General features: G+C 43.1%; 1 protein-coding gene across 4 annotated transcripts in view; it reads left to right on the forward strand.

The window, feature by feature from the left end:
- The window catches only part of IL16 (interleukin 16), a 66,004-nt gene that overhangs the window by 41,345 nt on the left and 3,550 nt on the right, over positions 1-21,109 (forward strand). For 3 of the 4 annotated variants that reach the window (XM_042856678.2, XM_024107538.3, XM_065559333.1), the window contains 11 exons: positions 2,340-2,454; positions 4,885-4,958; positions 5,048-5,264; positions 6,438-6,555; positions 8,064-8,196; positions 9,152-9,239; positions 11,584-12,062; positions 15,402-15,540; positions 16,680-17,844; positions 19,397-19,580; positions 20,702-20,803. In XM_042856678.2, coding sequence (XP_042712612.2) covers positions 2,340-2,454; positions 4,885-4,958; positions 5,048-5,264; positions 6,438-6,555; positions 8,064-8,196; positions 9,152-9,239; positions 11,584-12,062; positions 15,402-15,540; positions 16,680-17,844; positions 19,397-19,580; positions 20,702-20,803 — 2,814 coding nt within the window. The remainder of the gene's footprint in view (positions 1-2,339; positions 2,455-4,884; positions 4,959-5,047; positions 5,265-6,437; positions 6,556-8,063; positions 8,197-9,151; positions 9,240-11,583; positions 12,063-15,401; positions 15,541-16,679; positions 17,845-19,396; positions 19,581-20,701; positions 20,804-21,109) is intronic. The other variant, XM_024107539.3, reaches the window with a different exon arrangement.

Raw genomic sequence — 21,109 nt, forward strand, 5'->3', positions numbered from 1 at the left:
ATGGGAATTGCATGTGTGCACATTAGCTAGAGCATGTTCTCCATGGCAACATATTACTAGCTTTGTTTATATCGTCTAGTTAAACTATGCCTTGCAGCTTGCATCATCCTGATTTGTTAAGCCTGGAAACTCCACAAGATGCAGTCGGTGATAAAGCATAGTTACATAAGCAAGACCCTTGGTAAAATCATGTACACGTGCACAAAAACAAAACTTAGATTTACAAAGACTATCTCTAGCAAGAGGTCTAGGTTGGACATTAGGAAAAATTTCCTAACTGTCAGGGTGGTTAAACACTGGAATAAATTGCCTAGGGAGGTAGTGGAATCTCCATCTCTGGAGATATTTAAGAGTAGGTTAGATAAATGTCTATCAGGGATGGTCTAGACAGTATTTGGTCCTGCCATGCGGGCAGGGGACTGGTCTCGATGACCTCTCAAGGTCCCTTCCAGTCCTAGAATCTATGAATCTATGAATAAGACAGAGAAAAGGCAATTGCTCTCTCACTTACAAATAAAAATGCCAAAGGGGTGCTTGCTCTCTGTCCGGCCACACATTTGTATTAGCATATATGATTATTTTTTGACTGACTTTCATTTGTAACTTGGGATGCATAAAATATGGAAGCTAGAACTTAAACACAGGCCTTTTAGGCCTGTAAATTCTCTAATAAAGATCTCTTTCTAAATAACAATGTCTAGTACAGATGTAGGGACAACTATCAGAAAGTCCTTCTGTGGAGTTCAATAAAATAAATTATTATCATCATCATCATCTGTATTATGGTAGCACCTAGGGGCCCTAGTCATGTATCAGGGCTCCACTGCGTGTAGTACTTTGCACTTCTATAACACTTTTCATCCAAGGATTTCCAGTTGGTTTACAAATATTAATTAAGTACAGTCTCTACTCCTTGGGGAATTCTATGACAAAAAATTAAAAATTCTGTGCACTATATTTTAAAATTCTGCATTTTTTGGGTCAAAATAACACAATATAATCACACCAATTTCAAAATACCTGTCAGCAAGTATGTCTGTAACAACAGAGACAACAAAAAAGATTCAGGAAATTTTTTTTGACAAATAGTTTCCTTACTAGGCATATGAATACAGAACTTTGCGTAATAATTCATTTAAATTACAGTACAGAAACATATTTCCCTCCATCCTCAGAAGCAGTGCAAAGGGTTTGGGAGAGTCGGGGGTAATGGAGGAGTTGAGGGAGAGGGAAGTAATTGGTGGGAAGGAGCCTGGAGTGAACCTGGAGGGCTGTTGAATGTGAGTGGGAGAAGTAGGGAACAGTTTTTTTGGGGAGAGGGGGGGAGATTGTTAGGGAGTTGGGGACCTTCCCCCATGCAGATTCTGGCTGACCCCTAGCCTCTCCCATTCAGTCAGGCACATCTTCCCTAATCCCCATGTGTCCCTGCACCCCCACTCAGCCACCCCTTCTCTGCATCTCCATGTGGCCCTGCATCCTCCTCTCCCTGTCCCCATGTGTCCCTACACCCCCACTCAACCACCCCGTGCACCTCCCACCTCCATTATCCCTGCACCCACACTCAGCCACCCCCACCCTCTCGTGGCCCTGCACCCCCATTCCCATTCAGCTCCTTCACCAGTCTGTCCCCCTCAACTAGCCCTTCAGAATCCCAGAACCCCAGCAGCCCCATCTGCCCTGCTCTGTCTGTCCCAAGCATATCCTGTGCCTCCTCACCTGGCCCCACAGGCAGGGTGCTGCGAGGAAGGCAGCCTCTTGTCCTCCCTATTGGCAGCCTCCCTATGGCTGGTGAACCGGCTTCCCTCTGTTCTGGTGTCACAGCAACCCCTGGCAGAATGTATTTTCTGTGGATTAAAAAAAAATCTGTGGGGAACATGAATTCTGCAGTTGAGCAATGTGGCAGAGTTCCCCCAGAAGTAAGTCTCAGAACATCCCTCTGAGGTGAATATCAGTTCCATTTTATGGGTGGGGAAATTGAGGCAAAAGAGGTTAAATGATTCACCCAAGGCCACACATTATGTTAGTGGCAGAGCCAGGAGCATGGGACTTAGTCCTATGCTCTAATCATTACACGTTACTATTGCAGCACATATATTGTCTCAAATTAATTGTTTGTGACTTTTATAAAGAAAATTTCAGTTAAATACATTCTAAGTTCTTAAGTTGGGGATCACTATATCCACCTTTGTTTTAAATCTTGTAATGAACATATTAATGTCCATCATGCAATTTTGCTAATTGTTATTGCCCATGTAGCATTTTAGTACAGAAGGGAAAACAATGCAACCATTATGAGAAATAAACATGGTCTCTCTCTCTCTCTCTCTTTCATAATTTAGGGGTTGGGCTTCAGTATTGTTGGAGGGAAGGACAGCATTTATGGGCCCATTGGTATCTATGTAAAGACCATCTTTCCAGGTGGAGCTGCTGCTGCTGATGGAAGGTTACAAGAAGGTAGGAAGTTACTATGAAAAATATTTAGAATGATTGTTTGGGGTTAAAAAAATTCTAGTACAGAAGCAATAAAAACATTTAAAATGTAGATCAAAAGAGGATCCGATTGGTTGTGGGATTGGTGATGTAAGGATCAAAGCCAGCTCAGGTTGGTTGTGAATGAAAGTTGTTTTCTCCTGAAGATTGTTTGGTGACTGCTGTGAAATGAGATGGTAGTTTAATTTCATCACCTGCATGACAAATATCCATAGTCTAGCTGGCCTGGCTCCTCTGTTTACAATTTCAGAAGAGAGACTAGTGACCAGCTACCTTTTTAGCCACTGTAAATAGAGCTAGGCAGAAAACTGGAGTGGGGAAATCAAATATTTTTGCTATTTCCCCCTAGCCCCCATTTTTCAGTGAAATTTCAAAGTTTTTAGCCATTCACCTGCAGTATTGCCAACCTCAGGGGATCAAAAATCATCAGCAAGACCCCCCCCCATCATTGGAACAGCTCCTCCTACAGTCGCCAAAATCCTGTGACTCATGATCAGTTCATGAGAGTTGGTGACACTGCCTTCCCCTGGCTGCTTGGAGGGGACTCCCCTTACCCATCATTACTCCAAGCTAGGGGAGCTGCCATTCCATCCCCCACCCTGTCACTGTCCTTTGCACCCCCATGTCCCCCTGAACACCTAAATCTGCCGTCTGCTGTAGCCAATGCCCTGCTTCCCCTCCCCCATCCACTTTTCACAGTGTCTCTGCTGCCCCTTGCAATCCATATGTCCTGTCTAATTCCCTGCACCATAAAGCGGGAGCCATTTTGCCTGTAGGAATGGCCTTAGTCTGATTCAAAACAGGAGGTGGTAGCCAAATCTATTATGGGTAGCCTTATTGTTACATGCAGATGGACTCTATCTTTCTGGCTTCAGCCCTAAGGGTGGTACTAGGAGATGGGGGCCATTTTGACAAAGGGAAAAATTGATAGTGGGCAGCTTTTCATCCTCTTTTCATAGGGTTGCCAACCCTCCAGGTTTCGCTGGGAGTCTCCCGGAATTGGGCTCTATTTCCCCGGAGGCTACTGAAGCCAAACCAGGAGATTTTAGACCGCTAAATGTCCGTGGCAGAGCGGGGCTAAGGCAGGTTCCCTACCTGCCCTGGCTCCGTGCCACTCCCTGAAGTGGCTGACACATCCCTGCGGCCCCTGGGGGGTAGGGGCAGTGGTCTCCGCGCACTGCCCTCACCCTGAGCACTGACTTCCCAGCTCCCATTGGCCAAAGTTCCCGGCCAATGGGAGCTGCAGGGGTGGTGCCTGTAGGCAGGGGCAGCATTCAGAACCTCCTGGAGCAGCGCGTGGAGGAGGCAGAGCGCGGAGGCCCCTGGCCCCGCTTATCTTGGGTGGCTCCCGTCCCGGTCAGTGGTGCAGCAGGGCTAAGGCAGGCTCCTCTCCCACATCGCCCATTGGCCGCAGTTCCTCGCCAATGGGAGTTGCAGAGTTTTCACTTGGGGAGAATGCGGCGATCTCTGTCCCCTCCCCCCCCCCAGGGGCTGCAGGGACGTGCTGGCCGCTTCCAGGACTGGCACGGGACCCAGGGCAGGTATGGAGCCTGCCTTAGCCCTTCTGCACCGCTGACTGGGAGCTGTCCGAAGTAAGCACCACCCAGCCAGAGCCTGCACCCCTCACCCCCTCCTGCAACCCAACCACCTGCCCCAGCCCGAAGCCCCCCTTACACCCAAACTCCCTCCAATTGCCTGCACCCCTCACCCCCTCCCATGCCCCAGTCCCCTGCCCCAGCCCTGAGCCCCCTCCAGCACTCAAACTCTCTCCCAGAGTTTGCACCCTGCACCCCCTCCTGCGCCCCAACCCCTTTCCCCAGGCTGGAGCCCCCTCCCACACTCCAAATCCCTTGGCCCCAGCCCAGAGCCCACACCTTAACCCTCTGCCCCAGCCTGTTGAAGGTGAATGAGGGTGGGGGAGAGCAAACGATGGAGGGAGGTAGGATGGAGTAAGCAGGGCGGGGTCTCAGAGGGGCGATGCCTCTGGGAAGCGGCCGGAGCAAGGATGTTTGGGTTTGTGTGATTAGACAGTTGGCAACCCTCTCTTTTCATGAAGCAGGGAAAAAAGCCTCAACTCAAAATATCTAGTCAGAATAAAATTGCGAGAGTTGGCAATACTGAAAATGTAAAAATCTAATAATTTCCTGTATTGGGGAGGAGTCTAACATTAACTTAATTTTCACATATTTGATTTAGAGCACATAATATTTATAGCAGCATTTTAATTTCACTAAAGGGCTCTGTCTGGTCCCACTGAAATCAGTGCTGTAGGTAGTATATTTTCATCTCCATGCATTACTGCATTCAAGGCATGATCGTTCTTGGCTATTTGTTGCTCACACAATTGGGTAATAGCAATTAGTAACACAGTTTAATTATTCCTTTTTAAAACAGGTGATGAAATTCTGGAACTGAACGGAGAATCAATGTACGGATTAACGCATTATGATGCTTTACAAAAATTCAAGGTTATGCACTGTCCTCACAGCACAATTTCTATCTTTATACAAAAGGTGCCCGTGAGCTCAGCCCACTCATTGTTTTTTTTTCTTTCTAGCAGGCCAAAAAGGGTCTCCTCACTCTTACGGTCAGGACAAGCCTTAGCACCCCTTATTCTGCCTCTAGCTACCTGTCGTCACACTTATGTCGGTCTCTGAGTTCCAGCACTCGGATAACCAAGGAAAACAGCTCTTTCAGTTCAGATAGTGCTGCCGTCTCATTAAGCACCACAAAGCCCAATGACAGGGTCATAATGGAAGTTTCCTTAAACAAAGGTAAGTGCTAAAATAAACTGAACAAGGAATACACGGAACAAGACTTGATTCACAAACTGATGGCTCATTTACTTTCTGCATGTTTGTCCTCACTCTATCCTAATTCCTCCCCAACTTGCACAGATTTTTTTTCCAACTCACCTAATACAGACTCAGTGCCTGCTATGATATCCTGCCAAGCTATCTATCAATTGTTGTCTTTCACCTACCATATTTCCACCCATTGTTCCACTCAGGCACTAGATTGACACTTTCAGTTCTCCTCACAAGAATTGAAAGTGTTTACAAGGCAAATCCCTCTGAGACACCACTCACTGAGCGTTCAAACTCAGTTAATGAAGCACATTACACAACTCTCATTCTTAATTATACAAACTCTATTTCAGTGTGAAAATTCATGGCTTTATAAAACAGCCATTTCTTTTGTCTCTTCCCCCAACTGCTGTGTTTTTCCAGACACAAAAAGCAATCACATACATTGAAAGAATGACTTAGTTTAGAATACAGGATGCACCAAAACAGAGAACAAAAGTAAATAAGTGTGCCTCATCTCTTGAATAGATTGCATCAACTCAATGGCTGCTGTCTCTTTAAAGAGGAAGAGTTCTTACAAATCTAAAGGTATTTTGCACAGAAAACAAAAAAGAGAACAATTTCAGGCTACACACAACCACATTTCCTTCTTCATTTTTCTCCTGCTCTCTGTTATTATTTCTCATTGTAAAATGATTTGGGATACAGTTTGCATGACAGAGCCTTTGCAAAATAAAGCTGCATTGTACTGTATCTGCAACACGCTAACAATGAATGTGTGAACTAAATTTTCAAATGTGGCTAGCAACATTTGTGTGCATTCGCCTTACACATGCAAAAAATGTGCATTTGCATGTGGAAAATGCATAACCGCAAGGATATGGCTCTGTTTTCAACAAGCGTGTTTTGAGGTCACCATTTAGAAACCGTATCGGGGGTAGCTGTGCTAGTCTGTATCCACAAAATCAACAAGGAGTCTGGTGGCACCTTAAAGACTAACAGATTTATTTGGGCATAAGCTTTCGTGAGTAAAAAAACCCACTTCTTCAGCTGCAAGAGATGTTTCTCGTTTAGAAACAGTACTCCCAAATTATCTTGGTGTTCGTATTTCTTATGCATCTTTTTGATGGACCCTTTCAGAAGCTGGCGTTGGCCTAGGAATTGGTTTGTGCAGTGTTCCTTACGCCCAGTGCATTTCCGGGATATTTATCCATACCCTCTCACCAGGCTCCGTGGCTCATATGGATGGGAGGCTCAGGTATGTTGAATGTTTTTTTATCAAAGAACCTTTCAGAATGAAAGTTTCACATTCCCCTGCCAGATAAGCTCTGTCATCTTAGATGGATCTCTCATCTCTCCAAGCAGGACGCTAAGTATTGCAATATACAGGCACGGGTATAAACTGGCAAGAAATGAAATTATAATCCAGGAAAATAAGGAACGGAGAATGAAAAGAGATACATGAGAAAATTGAGGATCAAACTAAGACTGACCTAAATATTGACAATGTCTGTCATGGGGCCAAACGCTGCCCTCTCTCCCACACAAAGTTCAAGTAAATGGGCTTTGAGTACATGGGTCTTTAGATGGGGTTGATGGAAGGAGCCAGTCTCTCATTTCTGGAGCCAGTTTATTCCCCTGCTCCAGGAGAAATGACTAGAGGATCTGCATAGTCACTGATCCACTGGCTCTGCCCCTTTCTTCCCATCCCATCCCCAATACTTGTGTGCACCCAGAGTGTTCCCGGGTGCAGATGGCATTGCAGAGGTCTTGCACACGTTCCCAAAATTCTATCCCCTACTATATGATAGAAATACAGCTTTGCTGCATCTGGGACCTTCCACACCAACAGAATTTTATCCCATCGGATTTCAGAGCTTCATCGCCAGAGGATAACGTTAGGAGGACCAGGTACATTGTGTGTATTTAGAGTTGTGCAGAACTCAAATGATTTTTGTTTTAACACCGGTTCTGCACCCTGAATGTACCTGGAAACTCAGCTGAAAATGCCGCAAGTTCTGCAACATTTGGATTGAAACTTTGAAATGCTCAGCACCTATGTGCGTGTTTGGGACGGAGGGGAGAGAGGGCACAATAGTACCCAGCTGTGCCATGTTGGAATTTCATTAGGAAAGACTCAGAGTTCAACAGTGGACAGAGCTTCCAATAATTAGTATCTAAAAGCTGATTATTAATAAATTACTCTTCTGTATTTAATATAAAGGACAGACACCGTATAATGGAGCAGTGTTGTTGGTCCCAGGACATTAGAGAGACCAAGTGGGTGAGGTAATATCGTTCATTGGAAGTAGGTCCAATAAAAGATATTACCTCAGCCAGCTTCTCTCTCAGGCACTGTTACTGTCCTTTCAGTGCAAGTAGTAGACTTTTCACAAACTAGAAGTGAAATGCTACATTATAGGCAGGAAGGAAGTTGTGGGTGTAAACAGTACACAACAGGCCAGCCTTCTGTGTCATTTTCTGTCTGTCCTGCCATTTATAATACAAAACGTGCACTGTGGGAAGTGCAAAGAATTCAGATTTATGGAGAATGCACCAATGAGGAAATGTCATGTCTCAGTGCTGATTCCCTTTCCATTTTCTGAGAAGGGACCCAGTGAAACACACTAATTTAATCTGTGACCATAACAAAGCTCAACCACCTGAATGTATGTTTCTTGCACAGTCACAATGGAACAATACGCTAGAAATAACAATGTAAAGTCTGCTCCTCTTGCTAGATTATTTTTTTTTATCCCTTTGTAGGTGTGGAGATGAAATCATAGAAATTAATGAAGCACCAGTCCAAAATATGACACTTAATGAAGTTTATGCTGTTCTAAGCCACTGCAGTCCTGGTGCTGTGCAGATTATTATTAGCCGACACCCTGATCCACAGGTAGCATTCCACATTTTTCTGACTTTGAATAAAGCAAATATTGACAAACTAACACTAATACGGGTAGCAGAATTGGTATAAATCAGTTTGGCAAATAATGTGCCGATGTACATGCAGTACCTTTGGTATTACCTAAGATATAGGATTAGGTACAAACCCAAGATATTTAAATTCAAAATAGTGTGCTGTCTTATGTATAGAGATATATGCGGTGCAAGGATCAGTGGAAACGGTGTCTTACATGAGAGTTCATGTGCTTTGAATAAACAAGGTAAAGAAACAGGTTTTCAGGAACAATGATATACAACATATGCTTCTTAGAAAACAAGAGTATCTGAAACTCATTCAAATGAAACTTTTCATTGAGGAGTAAGAACCGGGAAAGATGAAATATACACCAAGAATAGAATGTGAAACTCAATAGTATTGATTTTAAGCCTCTCTACCAGAATGTAATTAAAAGTCAGCGTTTTGATTTGATTGAATTTTGCCCAGCCAATTCTTGCTATTATATTGAGTGATATGAAAGAAATATTTTGTCCTTATGGGAATTTTTTTTTTCAGAAATGTTTTCTAATAGTCTGTTGGACCTATTTGGGTTAATTTGTGCACCAAAAAAATACACCATCCAGATACCTTATAATGGCAACCCCAGAATTGTGCATCTTGTACAATGGATAAACTACCCTTTATTCTTGAAAAATGTCCCATTTATCTAGATTGTCAATACAGAGGCTTCAACTGTTCTGAATATATATTACTAATTAAAGGCCTGAAAACCCTTCCTCATGCATGTAATCCTTGCTCACATGCTTAGGCCTATTAAATTCATTGAGGCCACTTGCCTGAGTAAGGACTATTTTTGTGAGAAAGTGTTTGCAGGAATGAAGAGTTGTGTGGTGAACCAATCTTTTGGTGAGCTTTGCAAGACCCAGAATGACACGATATTTTATAGGTATCCGAACAGCAGCTAAAGGAAGCTGTTTCACAAGCTGTGGAAAACAACAGATTTGGAAGGGAGAGGCAACAATGGAATACTGAAGGTAAGGGAATTCATTCAGCTGTCTGAGACATTATGACTTAGTATTGACAGAGATACCAGACTAGTTAAGTAACCTGGAGTGGAAGGGAAAGAAGGAGGAAAGAGCATAGAGCAGGGGTAGGCAACCTATGGCACGCATGCCAAAGGCGGCACGCGAGCTGATTTTCAGTGGCACTCACACCAGTCCGGGGGGCTCTGCATTTTAATTGAATTTTAAATGAAGCTTCTTAAACATTTTAAAAACCTTATTTACGCTACATACAACAATAGTTTTGTTATATATTATAGACTTCTAGATAGAGACCTTCTAAAAATGTTAAAATGTATTACTGGCACGCGAAACCTTAAATTAGAGTGAATAAATGAAGACCTGGCACGCCACTTCTGAAAGGTTGCCAACCCCTGGCATAGAGCTATATTATTGAAGTCCATCCTGAGAGATACTGCCAGAGAATGGCGTAAAAAGCTCAAGACACCTGGTTGACCTCCAACGGTATGTCTACACTGCAGCTCAGGTAGACAGGCTTGCATTGTGGGGGCTTGCACACTAACACCAGCAGCGTGGATGGTGCCGCTTGGGCAGAGACCGGGCTCGGTGTGGTGCTGATGAGCACGGGTGGTTAGTCGGAGTCTCTGTCCAAGCCACAATGTCCGCACTGCTATTTTTAGCATGCTAGCTTTAGCCCTGCTAACATTAGTCTGTCTGCCCAGACTGGGAGGCTTGTTCCGAGCTGCAGTGTAGACATACCCCAAACATTCTGAGACTCAACCCAGGGCCGGCTCTGGCTTTTTGGCCGCCCCAAGGAAAAAAAAAAAACAAAACAGGGCGGCCAGAACGGCAAAGCAAAAAAAAAACACCTGTGGCGTGGCCGGAGCGTGGGTACAGGGGGACTGGCTAGCGGCGGGGAGGGAGCGGGCGGGAGAGAGAGAGAGAAGGGGTCAGCCAGGGCGACAGCGGGGGTGCTGCCATGCGGCTCCCTCCCACTGCGCTGTCTCCTGCCGCCTGCCGGGAGGGCTCCCCTCCGGTCGGCGAGGAGGGAAGGACGAGGACTGCCCTGCTGGGCTTGCTGCAGGGGGCTCCCATCCTCCACGCCGCTGCCCCCTACAGGGCGGCTGGAGCGGAACAACAACAACAAAAAAAGCGGCCGTGCCGCCCTAGGATTGGGTGAAATGCCGCCTTGAACAATCTGCCGCCCCAAGCACCAGCTTGCGCTCAGCTGGTGTCTGGAGCTGGCCCTGACTCAACCCCAGTGAAGCTGATGCTTTGTGGCCCCCCCCTTGCTTCCCGCCCTCTTCTTGCTGTATTCAGTATTTCACACCCCGCCCCTCTGTTCTCTCACAACTAAAACCAGCCTCTAATGCGCTTCACAAGAATGTTCTGTTTTTCTGGTAAGAACAGCCAGAGCAATACGCTGCCATTTGAGAGGACTGAATTTAGGTTTGCTCTTCACACTGGGGGCGCCGCAGAGGTAGCAGGTTTGGCTCTAGGGGTGCACAGTGCCCAGCCCTATCATCCTCATGCTGAGTAACACTCTCTGTTCAATTGATGGAGCAACATTGATGGGCTCCTGGAAGAGCTGCATCCTTGACTTAAAGGGATAGACGCAGATGCTTGGCCCGAGTTACAGCATGGGTGACAAGGGGTAAAATTTTCAAAAAGGTGGCATGGTTGTAAACTTTAGTGGGATTGCACCACTGAAACTTTTTCACTGTGATTTCACTTTCCATTTCTGACTTATTTCCTGTCAGAAACAGGCTAGATAACGTTCCCTTCACACTTTTCTTAACCATTACATTTTCTTGTGCTCACTTCCTCTGGAGCTTGTTCAGACTTTCTAACTCCGTCACTGGCTGAAGCTATCTGACCCAATGTCAGCAGCTCAAGAATGCGGTGTTAGTGTAACATGCAGCCTATCCATGGATGGGATGAGCATCCCATTTCCCTAGTTGCCAAAGGCACACTAAGTTCCCCTTAGGGCTAACTTTCCAAGTTCCAGAATGGAGTGCTATTATCGCAATGCTTTATAATCTGAGATATGTTTTGCCTTCCCTTTCTTTCTCAAACAGGGTTAATAGATTGAACCAACAGCAAACTATACAGAACAGTATATCTGGGCAGTACAGTTTGTATCCAATAATTAAATGATTCCTTCATCTAAAAAACCTCCACAAATGCTTCCCCACCTTTTCGCTGTGGTACACTGATCAGATTGCTATACTCAACTGGTTTACTTTTACAGTGGATTTGATTAACACCCTTAGAAGTAAATGCTTTGAATGTATCTGAGTGTTTTCATCAATATATATGCTGCATTTTATATATTTTAATCATGTTGCTGATACAGGTGTTAAAAGACTGGAAACTAGCTGGCATGGCAGATACCAGCATGAAAAACACATTGAGAAGAACACTGCTTATTGCAGCCGCAGATCTCAGAAGCTAATGACCCGTTCCAGCAGTGACAGTAGTTACAACCTCAGGTCATCTTGCAGTAATGGCACCCCCTACCAGCTTGCTGACTTGAAGGCAAAAGTACACAGCATTGATGTACCAATTACCAGACTGCCTGGCTTGCTGGATTCATTGTCCAGAACCAGTTTGGAGAACCATTCCCCTCCCACTGGCAATGAAGCAGGCCACCCCTCTCAGAACATAAAAAAATCTACGGAGATTCTTGTTAGAAAACCTAAATCGTCGAAGCCCAAACCTCCACCAAGGAAGTATTTTAAACAAGACTGCACAGACACTGAGCAGTGTAACACAGACGTGAAAGGGAAACCTATGCTACAAGATGATGGGAGCCCATCTTCTGCTAATGTTCAGGTAAATCCTGCATAGTTCTCAGGGTTTTTAGGAGAAACAGCAGGGTTTTTTCTTTTAGAATATTTGAAAGTAAAGTGATATGTTATCTGTTTAGTGAAATTTGAACCTTAGTTCTAAATAGGACCCCCCAAATGAGGGACACTAGGTAGAGGAATGCTGTAATGCATTTGTACTTCACTTCTGGAAAACTGTGTTCAAGTCTAAACTCAGACAGGAGTGAGAATGAATGTGAAGTTCTCCCTGGAGTCCCCTAGTGAACATCCCTCATTGGTACAAAACCATGTAGAGCATTTGGCAGTCTCTGGTCAAACGGGAAGACCAGTGGGCTACAGGCTAGGATTGGGATAGTTTGCACCACTTCTACTGTCAAGTCAGTATAGTTACTCCCTAACTCCACAACACCAAATTCAGATCCAAGCCATTCAATAAATAGTGAGATCAGTAAACTACAAGAACAAGAATGTGAAACAGTCACCGCACTAGCATGCTCACTGGAGGAAATAAACTGGTATTAGTAACGGTGGGAACAGTTTGCCCAAAATCCCTAATGTAGACAAGGCCTAAATGCTTTAGCTATATGGTTAAAGTAACCATGGACTCTCTCTCCTATTTGTTGATTAATTTAGCTCTTTTGAAGTCTTTTAAAATTAGGTGAATTACCCTACACAATTAGATGTACATCCCTCCTACCCCCAAAAGAATTAACAGAAACAGAGAAGCAAATTTGCATAAGTGTGTACAGTTCTGTGATGTGTGTGTGGAAACTGAGTTGTGGTTTGTTAAAAAAAGGAACCCATTTACCCAGGGTTTAGTAATAGGCTAGTAGAAATTAACAGAATTTAGTGCCAGGTGAAACAAGCAAAACTGAGCAACCATTAGCTCAAGGCTTATCAAGGAAAATAAACCCACACAACAGTAAAGGCCTTGGTTAAAGTATAGCATAAAGCTAACGAATAAGGACATTTTTGCTTAGCATCTAAAATAAGAAGACTTCTTTCCTATCATCTAAGATGGAGTGCAGTAGAAATATATGCATGCACCTCAACAGCTACTAGAAAATCAGCTTTGTTGGAGAAAACAGCTAAGACAAGGAAAAACAGCTTCTCGAGGTCCCATTTAAAGCAAGTAATTATTTGAGCTGAGAAACAATGCAATTCTTGGCTATTAAGCTGCAAGTGTGATTCTGCAGCGATAAGGGGAACAAAAGAAATCCTGAGATCAATATGCACTAAGCAAAATTTAGTGCAGTCAAAGAAAGATTCCTCGGAAAGACTTTTGATGTCTCTTAGGCAGGGGGCTGCATAAAGGGCCGGCTCCAGGCACTAGCTGAGCAAACTCGTGCTTGGGGTGGCAGATTCTATGGGGCGGCATTTCGCCCAATCCTAGGGCGGTGTGGTCGCTTTTTTTTTTTTTTTTGGTTTGCCAATCCGGCCGCCCTATAGGGGGCGGCGGCGGCACGGAGGAGGGGAGCACCCTGCTGGGAGCAGGCTGTGCGCTCCGTCTGCCCCAAGTCTGTAGCAAGCCCGGCAGGGCAGCCCGTGTCCTTCCCTCGCCACCGACCGGAGTGGCGCGGAGCCCTCCTGGCATGGCGAGCGCCCCGCTGAAGCCCTGGCCGCCCCCCTTCTCTCTCTCCCCCAGCTCCCTACCCCTTCCTCCGCTAGTTGGGGCACGTCTGCAGCGCAGGGAGGCACCCTGCACCCTGGCTCTAGTCGCCCCGCAGGTTTTTTTTTTCCCCCTGCTTTGCCACTCTGGCCGCATCGCAGGTTCCCCCCCCCCCCCCCGCTTTTTTTTTTTTTTTTTGCTTTGCCGTTCTGGCTGTCCTGATTTTTTTTTTTGCTTGGGGCGGCAAAAAAGCCAGAGCCGGCCTTGGCTGCATAGAAAACAAGGTTACTACTTTTCAAAATGGATTTCAGATAATTAAGCGAAAGATTTATTAGTGCCCTTCTCTATTTTCCTTTCTCAAACATATCGTATTGCTCACTTTGAGAAGTACTGGCCCCGGTTGCGTGTGCGGTGTCCGCAGATTGTGAGCTTACTTTTTTCAAGCCAAAATTATTTGATTTAAAATTTTGACTGTGCTTTAAACTGTAATATTTTACAGACCACAACTATTATTTATAAAGCACTGGCGGTGTACTTAGCACTGTGTCAATATGCAAGTAGATACCGTCCCTACCAGCCAGGAGCACACGGTCAGTTGGATCCAATCGTGTGTTCCAGAATTCCCATTTCATTTCAATTGAAGATCTGGCTGTGCAGTGTTACACAAGATCAGGCTCCTAACTGGAAGAAAGATGCAAAGCTAGTTGCATTAGAATGCTTAAAATGAATTTGAATCAGGATTGTTTACTTTCTGTCCCCATGAAAATCATTCATTACTACTCTAACCATTTGCACTATCATCATGTGGTCTCACGTGAGGGATAAGCACACACTAAGATGCGAGTTAAGGTAACGCCATATTAAAAAGACAGGAGTTGTTCTTGGTGACTGAACACAAGGTGCTGCCATCCAGAAGGTGATTAGAAAATGAACCCAGATTGAGACTACCAAAGCCAGCAATGATCAGGGATTTGACAGAGGTAAACTCTTTACTGGATTAGTGAGGAGTAAGTGCTAATCCCATCACTGTCAGAATGTTCAGGAGTTGCCAGGTAGTCGGATGTTTACAGGATAATCTCACTTTTGTTTCAGAATTTCTCTCTCTTGCTTGTTCATGGTTCCTGTGAGTAACACTGGAGCTCTGGCAGATGGTAACTTTGGGACGCTAGTTACATAGTAATCTGGTAATTCTAGAGCATCTGCAAATGGCTGCCTCCAGTAGCATCGACTATGACCTCAAACAAAACCCCTCATTCTGCATTTCCAACCAAGAACAAAAGGGGGTAAAGTCTTGAAGTTCCAGCCATGAATTGGGCTCATTACAATTTTGTGTTTGGGGGTAAAGGACCCACAAAGAAAAGCACTGTGTAAAATAAAGACAGAAACTAGACAATTCATTTTCTGTCTTTGCTTAACTGATTTGCAAGAGATTACTGTGTGGCTGGTTTTAGAAGTCTAAAATTGTAGCAGCCAATATCTTGCTTTGTTGTGGTACACAACAGACACAATCCATCAAAATTTGAGATGTTAACAAAAAAAATTTCCAATGTGTTTACATGCATACATAAAATATTTTGCTCCCTTTCCTGGAGCACAGAATAAATCAGTCTTACTGCTGTTTAATATTTATTCTCAGATTAAAAACAAGAAAATGAAGAGCATTTTTCTACATCTCATATATAATGTGGTTTGTGTGATTACGTTTTGACATAGTTCTATTTCCTGTTTATTCCACAGGAAGCAGGAGACCTGCTGCTACAGGGAAATAAAACAGTTATAACACACAGTCTCTCTGCAACTTCTGTAACACCAAGAGGTGCTGAATACTCAACTGAAGTGTCAGCAGAGAGAGACCAAGAGAGGAAAGCAAACCTAGGTAGGTGTTTCATCCATTTGCTTCAAAAGCAACCTCTTTGAGTGCATAAAATATTTAGCAGGGTTAATGGTTTTGCATTCATTTCAATTCCATCTTTAAAAAACAGACTGCAGCAAAACGGTAAATTACTGGGTGAGCAGACAAATTTCTACACAATTGTGCATTAACTATCTCTGACTCAAAGTGTGAACGACACCAAAAGAAGATGAATAGATTGTCTGTTATTAAAGAGAATAAGTGGTAATAGGCGTACAAGAATCACTAGTTGTTTTCAGATGATACTTTATTTGTTTATATTAAAAACTGAGTGTTACTGAATTTTATTTTTAGCATGTGCCACATGACATTTTTGATTTATAGTTTCAAAACTGAACAGCATGTAATATAGATAATTGACATGAAGTTGATGCACTGTTGATTCTGTTCGTGAAATGAAGTGAAATGGTAGCTAGTAGTATTTAAAATGGCAACAGTTCCTGAGCAGTTATTCTTTTCATTATACTGAAATAAATTTTCATAAAAAACCCCCAAATCTTCACCACTGTCCTGTCTGCACCAATAGTCAGTAAGAGTTTTAATAAGTCCATGATATAGAAAACATCCTACATCAAAGAGAAAATGGTATACACTAGGAAAGTGCACGGATCCATTTGGAGAGACATGTAGACACATCAATCAAAGAGAGGTCTCAGAGAGAATATTTAAAGAACCTGCTTTAAAATGCAGAAAGGGAAGAATAACTTTTTTTATCTGCTGCGATTCCAGCTAGTTCAATCTGCTGTAGTTGAGATGAGATAATTTTAGTCTTATATTTTAACATGACAGTGCTGTAGCATGTACAATGATTTCAGTGTCTCAGTATGTCAGGAGAGAGGCTTAGCTGCAGAGGTTACATGTCCCTTGAGGGAAGTAGCCAGCACCGAAGAGCCTGGGTTTGCAGCTAAATCCAGTATCAGCACAAGACGGCTTCTGCCACAATGAAGCAGAACTTTAGATTGAGAGTTGTAACTTTAAATAACCTGTTGGAGGCTGGAGTGTAGAGAAGCCCACAGGCAGTGAAGCAGCAGCGATGCATGGAAAGGGATATATGGAGGGAATGAAAAGAAAGCTTATGTATAATAATTGTTTCTACAACACAGGGAATCCTATCTCATCAATACAAAGGCCTGTACTTAGAAGACAACCACGGGTAGATTACAGTCTTGATACTACAGCAGAAGACCCTTGGGTTAGAATTTCTGATTGCATCAAAAGCTTGTTTAATCCTACTATGAGTGAAGAAAACAGTCACTTAGACTTAGACCCCAACAACACAAATGAAGAAAATCAAAGTCCCAGCAGCCCAGAGGTAGTGCTGCAGAAATCAGAAGCAGATGCAGACGGTTCAAAAGGATACAAATCAGATGAAAGTGACACTGGGAAAAAGGGCCCTCCAGTAGCACCTAAACCAGCCTGGTTTCGCCAAAGTCTAAAAGGTTTGAAGAAAGGAAATTCAGATATCAACACACGGGCAGATCAAAATTCCATTGATCTCCAGAGTGTTTCTGGCAAAGAACGGGGGTCCAATATATCCCGGGCCTCACCCAGAGGATCATCAATAAAGCAGAGAATAAACTCCTTTGAAACTTTCAGTGCTCCTCAGTCACCTGAAAAAGGAAACAGAAAACCCAGCCCAAAGCCATCAGTCTGGAAAGAAAATTCTCCCAGCCCAAAGCCATCAGTCTGGAAAGAAACTTCTCCCAGCCCAAAGCCATCAGTCCAGAAAGAAACTTCTCCCAGCCCAAAAGAGCCAGAATCACCCGCAGTTCATTTAAACCAAGCCACTTATAATGAAGGTTCTGATAACAGCCAACTACAATCAACTCCATCTGTGGTTACAGTCGAGACTCTGAGCCTAAATAGGTCCTGCTCTCCCAAAGAGGCACTCGCTTGTAGTCCAAAGAGAAGCAACAGCACAAGTACTGAAATTTCCTTGGATTTACTGTCTTCACAAGCCACTGAACTTCACTGTCCAGTAGCAAAAGCACAGAGCCAAAGAACACGAAGCTTCCCCCTGACTGCTAACCAGTCTTGTGAGATGATGAAGACAAATGATGAAAAATACAGCAAAATCTATGCCATCAGCAATCAAGTGTCATCTGCTTTAATGAAATCTTTGCTTTGCCTTCCTCAGTCTCCGCTCTTTTCTGGGAACAATCCATGGAGCACTTTGGAAACATCATCTCCGCACGCCATGGAAGAGAATGGGACCCCGCCCTCATCTACGAGTGAGAGTCATCATTCAGACACTGGATTTTCCCTTAAGTAAGATACCATATTAAAGTTCCCCACACACTGCACAAAGCAATTTGCACCTCAGGCAATTTAGATAGGAGTATAGGTTGCTTAGAGTGTAGACAAAGTTAACAACTCCTCAGAGGAATGTAAAGGATCAGTCGAATGCATGCTGCCATTGAGAACAGATTTTTAAGCTTTTATGCTGCCAGCTTCTTTGAGCCACAGAACAATATCCCTAGGTTCTCCATAGTTTGGAGCCAGAAGAATGGACCCAAAACTGATAATCCCAATATTGGGGCAGTTTTAAGTGTAAGTCCATACAGCTGCTCCTACCCCTTTATTTCAATGCTACCAATTTGCCAACATTTTAGGCCAAGTTCTGCTGTTACATCAGCGCATTGATGGTCTTTTTGGATCAGTAAAGGAGAAGGTCTGACTGCTGCCACACCAGATGAAGTAGCCAGCACGGGTTCCATACTTTCCCCAAAACAATGCATTGCACGTCCCCAGAGAGGTCTTGCCTCTTAAGGATTTGCACTGCTCAGGTTATCAACATTAGATTTTTTTAATAACCATTTTTTCATAATATTTTATAAATATCTAACCAGGTGAGGAATCTAGAAAAGAATAGCTAAATAAACTAGAATTAAAATGTGGGGGAAGTTATTTTAAAAGCAGGACGTGAACCTCCCAAACCTTGCCTCCTGTTCTCCAAGGGTGTCCCAGTATGTAATTCAAAATATATTGTACATAAATGTTTTTAGTCTAGTCTCTGTTTTGCAGACATGCCCTCTGTGGTGTTAGTTTGATGTGACAGTGTCATTAAATAAAGAGGGGGAGGCTATGTGCTTAACAGCTTTTACAAAGGTTATAGTTTGTGATGAATTAATGTCATGGGCCTTGGGGTTATGGTTTGGATAAGCATCTGCACTCTCAGGTACGCATCTGAACCTTTGGTAACTGCAAAAGTGGGATGGGTATTTCCTAGCTCAAATTTGAAACACAATGAAAACAATCTCTCTCACAAGAGTCTGATATAATTACAAGAGTGTGGTACTTTTGCTACCCGTTTCCAATCCCAGGTATAACTAGGAAGTCTGGAGTCACATTAAAAAAGAAAAAAAAAAAAGTTATCTGAACTTTTTTCCAATGCCCAGGGAAGGTTCAATTTGAGTTGGGGCAAAGTTTCAAGAGAGCTCTTATTCCTTCATGTGAATGCTCACACAAGTGTGTCATCACTGAAGCACAGGGTGACCAGACTGCAAGTGTGAAAAATCGGGACAGGGATGGGGGGTAATAGGTGCCTATATAAGACAAAGCCCCGAATATGAGGACTGTCCCTATAAAATCGGGACGTCTGGTCACCCTACTGAGGCAGCAACCCTGCCACCTCTTGGTATGTTACACAGTAGGCATTACTGGGAACAAATAAATAGAGATCTGAACCACTTGGCCCATTACCCGTTAAACTCTAGTATGATCAAAATATGAAGATTCCAGAATTGCCTGTTCTGTGCCACAGTGTGGAAGCTGCTATCACAAATTAATGTTGCTTTTTTCCCTTTTCAAAATGGAAAAGCCTCTCTGAACTGAGAGACTATACTGTGAGTTTAACAGACAGAGGGAAAGAGGAAGAGAAACAGGAACACTGTTCATCTCAAGCATCTGGTGCGTCCGGGCAGTCAGTCATCTCTCTGCTTTCCCCTGAAGAATTAAAGAAGCTTATAGAAGAAGTAAAATCACTAGATGAGGCTACCTTAAAGGTAAGTCCACTTTTCTGTACACGCTATTCTGAAAAAATAGTGTTTAATTTTTGCTATGTGAAATTCTTACAAACACAACACCAATATTAATATGTAATAGTAACGCTCAGTTCTTTCAGCCATAAATCTCAAATCACTTTACAAAGATGGCTAAGAATTATCAGCTCGATTTTACAGATGGGATAACTGAGGTGCAGAGAGGGCAAAGCCAACGTTTTCAAAAGTGTGCACCAATTTTAGGTACCCAACTAGAGATAGCTTAAAGAGGCCTGATTTTCAGAGGCAGTGAACACCCATTTCACTCAACAGGAGTTGTGGGAGCTCAGAAGAGCTGAAAATCAGGCCTTAATTGTCTCTCATTTGGGCAATCAATAGCAACGGACATTTCTGAAGACTTTGGTCTAAATGGCTTGGTCAAGATCATATAATTAGAGGAAGCACAGAGAATAAAATCTAGGCTTAGTTCAGTGGCCTGTCCACCAAGCTATGCATCCAGCTACAGAAAAGCACATTGTTATGAGACAAGTGAAGATAAATTAATCAGTTTCTCTTAAGAAAGAGTGTTATACTTGAATCCTTAAGAACACGGAGTATGTGCTACTAAAAAAAAAAAAGGAATTTCCCCTGTAATCTAAAAGGGTAACAGACTGAAACAGCTCATTCCAGGCTATTGTTACAATTAAAACTTTAACAAAATGTACATTAAAAATAGCAACCCAGCTTAGAAGTCATTTTTGAGCCACAGACCATTATTCATTGAGTAGGATGAGTTGTAGATAACAAAAGTTTTTTCCTCTCACAGTTAGAAGACCATGTACATAGTTCTCACCATTGAGCCAATAATATTTTCTCTCTCTATTTCAGTAGTGATCAGTGATCTTTAATATATTGTAATTTACAGCCATTCACTGAAGCAGCAAAACTTTTAGACACAAACTCATTCATAAGATATGATACCCAGGTGAAGTTAGCCCATTAAATAAAAACAAATACAGAGTTTGTCTTAGCCATCTAAGTGCCACTGCAGAATACACAGTGGATACAGAAGAAAATATACAGATCTTCTAGTAATCTTGAATTATAGTAGGATGTATCCGAAATTATTTTTTTTCTGTGTTTAGCAATTTGATGATATTCAGGTTACAATTTTGCATAAAGAAGAAGATGCTGGTCTTGGATTCAGCCTGGCAGGAGGAATCGATCTAGAAAACAAAGTTGTTACTGTAAGTAGCATCACTCATAAAATACTCCCAAAATAAACAATCAGTCTAAAAAAAGGTGGCAAAAAAATGGAATGGGTTGAAAAGAGAATGTCAAAAATGGAAAAGGTTTGGAAGCTAAGACCTATGAGGACAGATTAAAGAAACTGGGCAAGTTCAAGTCTAGAGAAAATAAGCATATGGTGGGAATGATAGTCTGTACATAAGGAAATAATAAAAAATTAGAGCTGGACAATATGGTTTCAACTGGAAAGTGTTCTCTCTCTCTCTCTCTCTCTCTCTCTCTCAAAAAAAAGGGGGGTTCATCAA

The sequence above is a fragment of the Chrysemys picta genome, chromosome 10 (genome assembly GCF_011386835.1).
Source record: "Chrysemys picta bellii isolate R12L10 chromosome 10, ASM1138683v2, whole genome shotgun sequence".
NCBI classification, from domain to species: domain Eukaryota; kingdom Metazoa; phylum Chordata; order Testudines; family Emydidae; genus Chrysemys; species Chrysemys picta.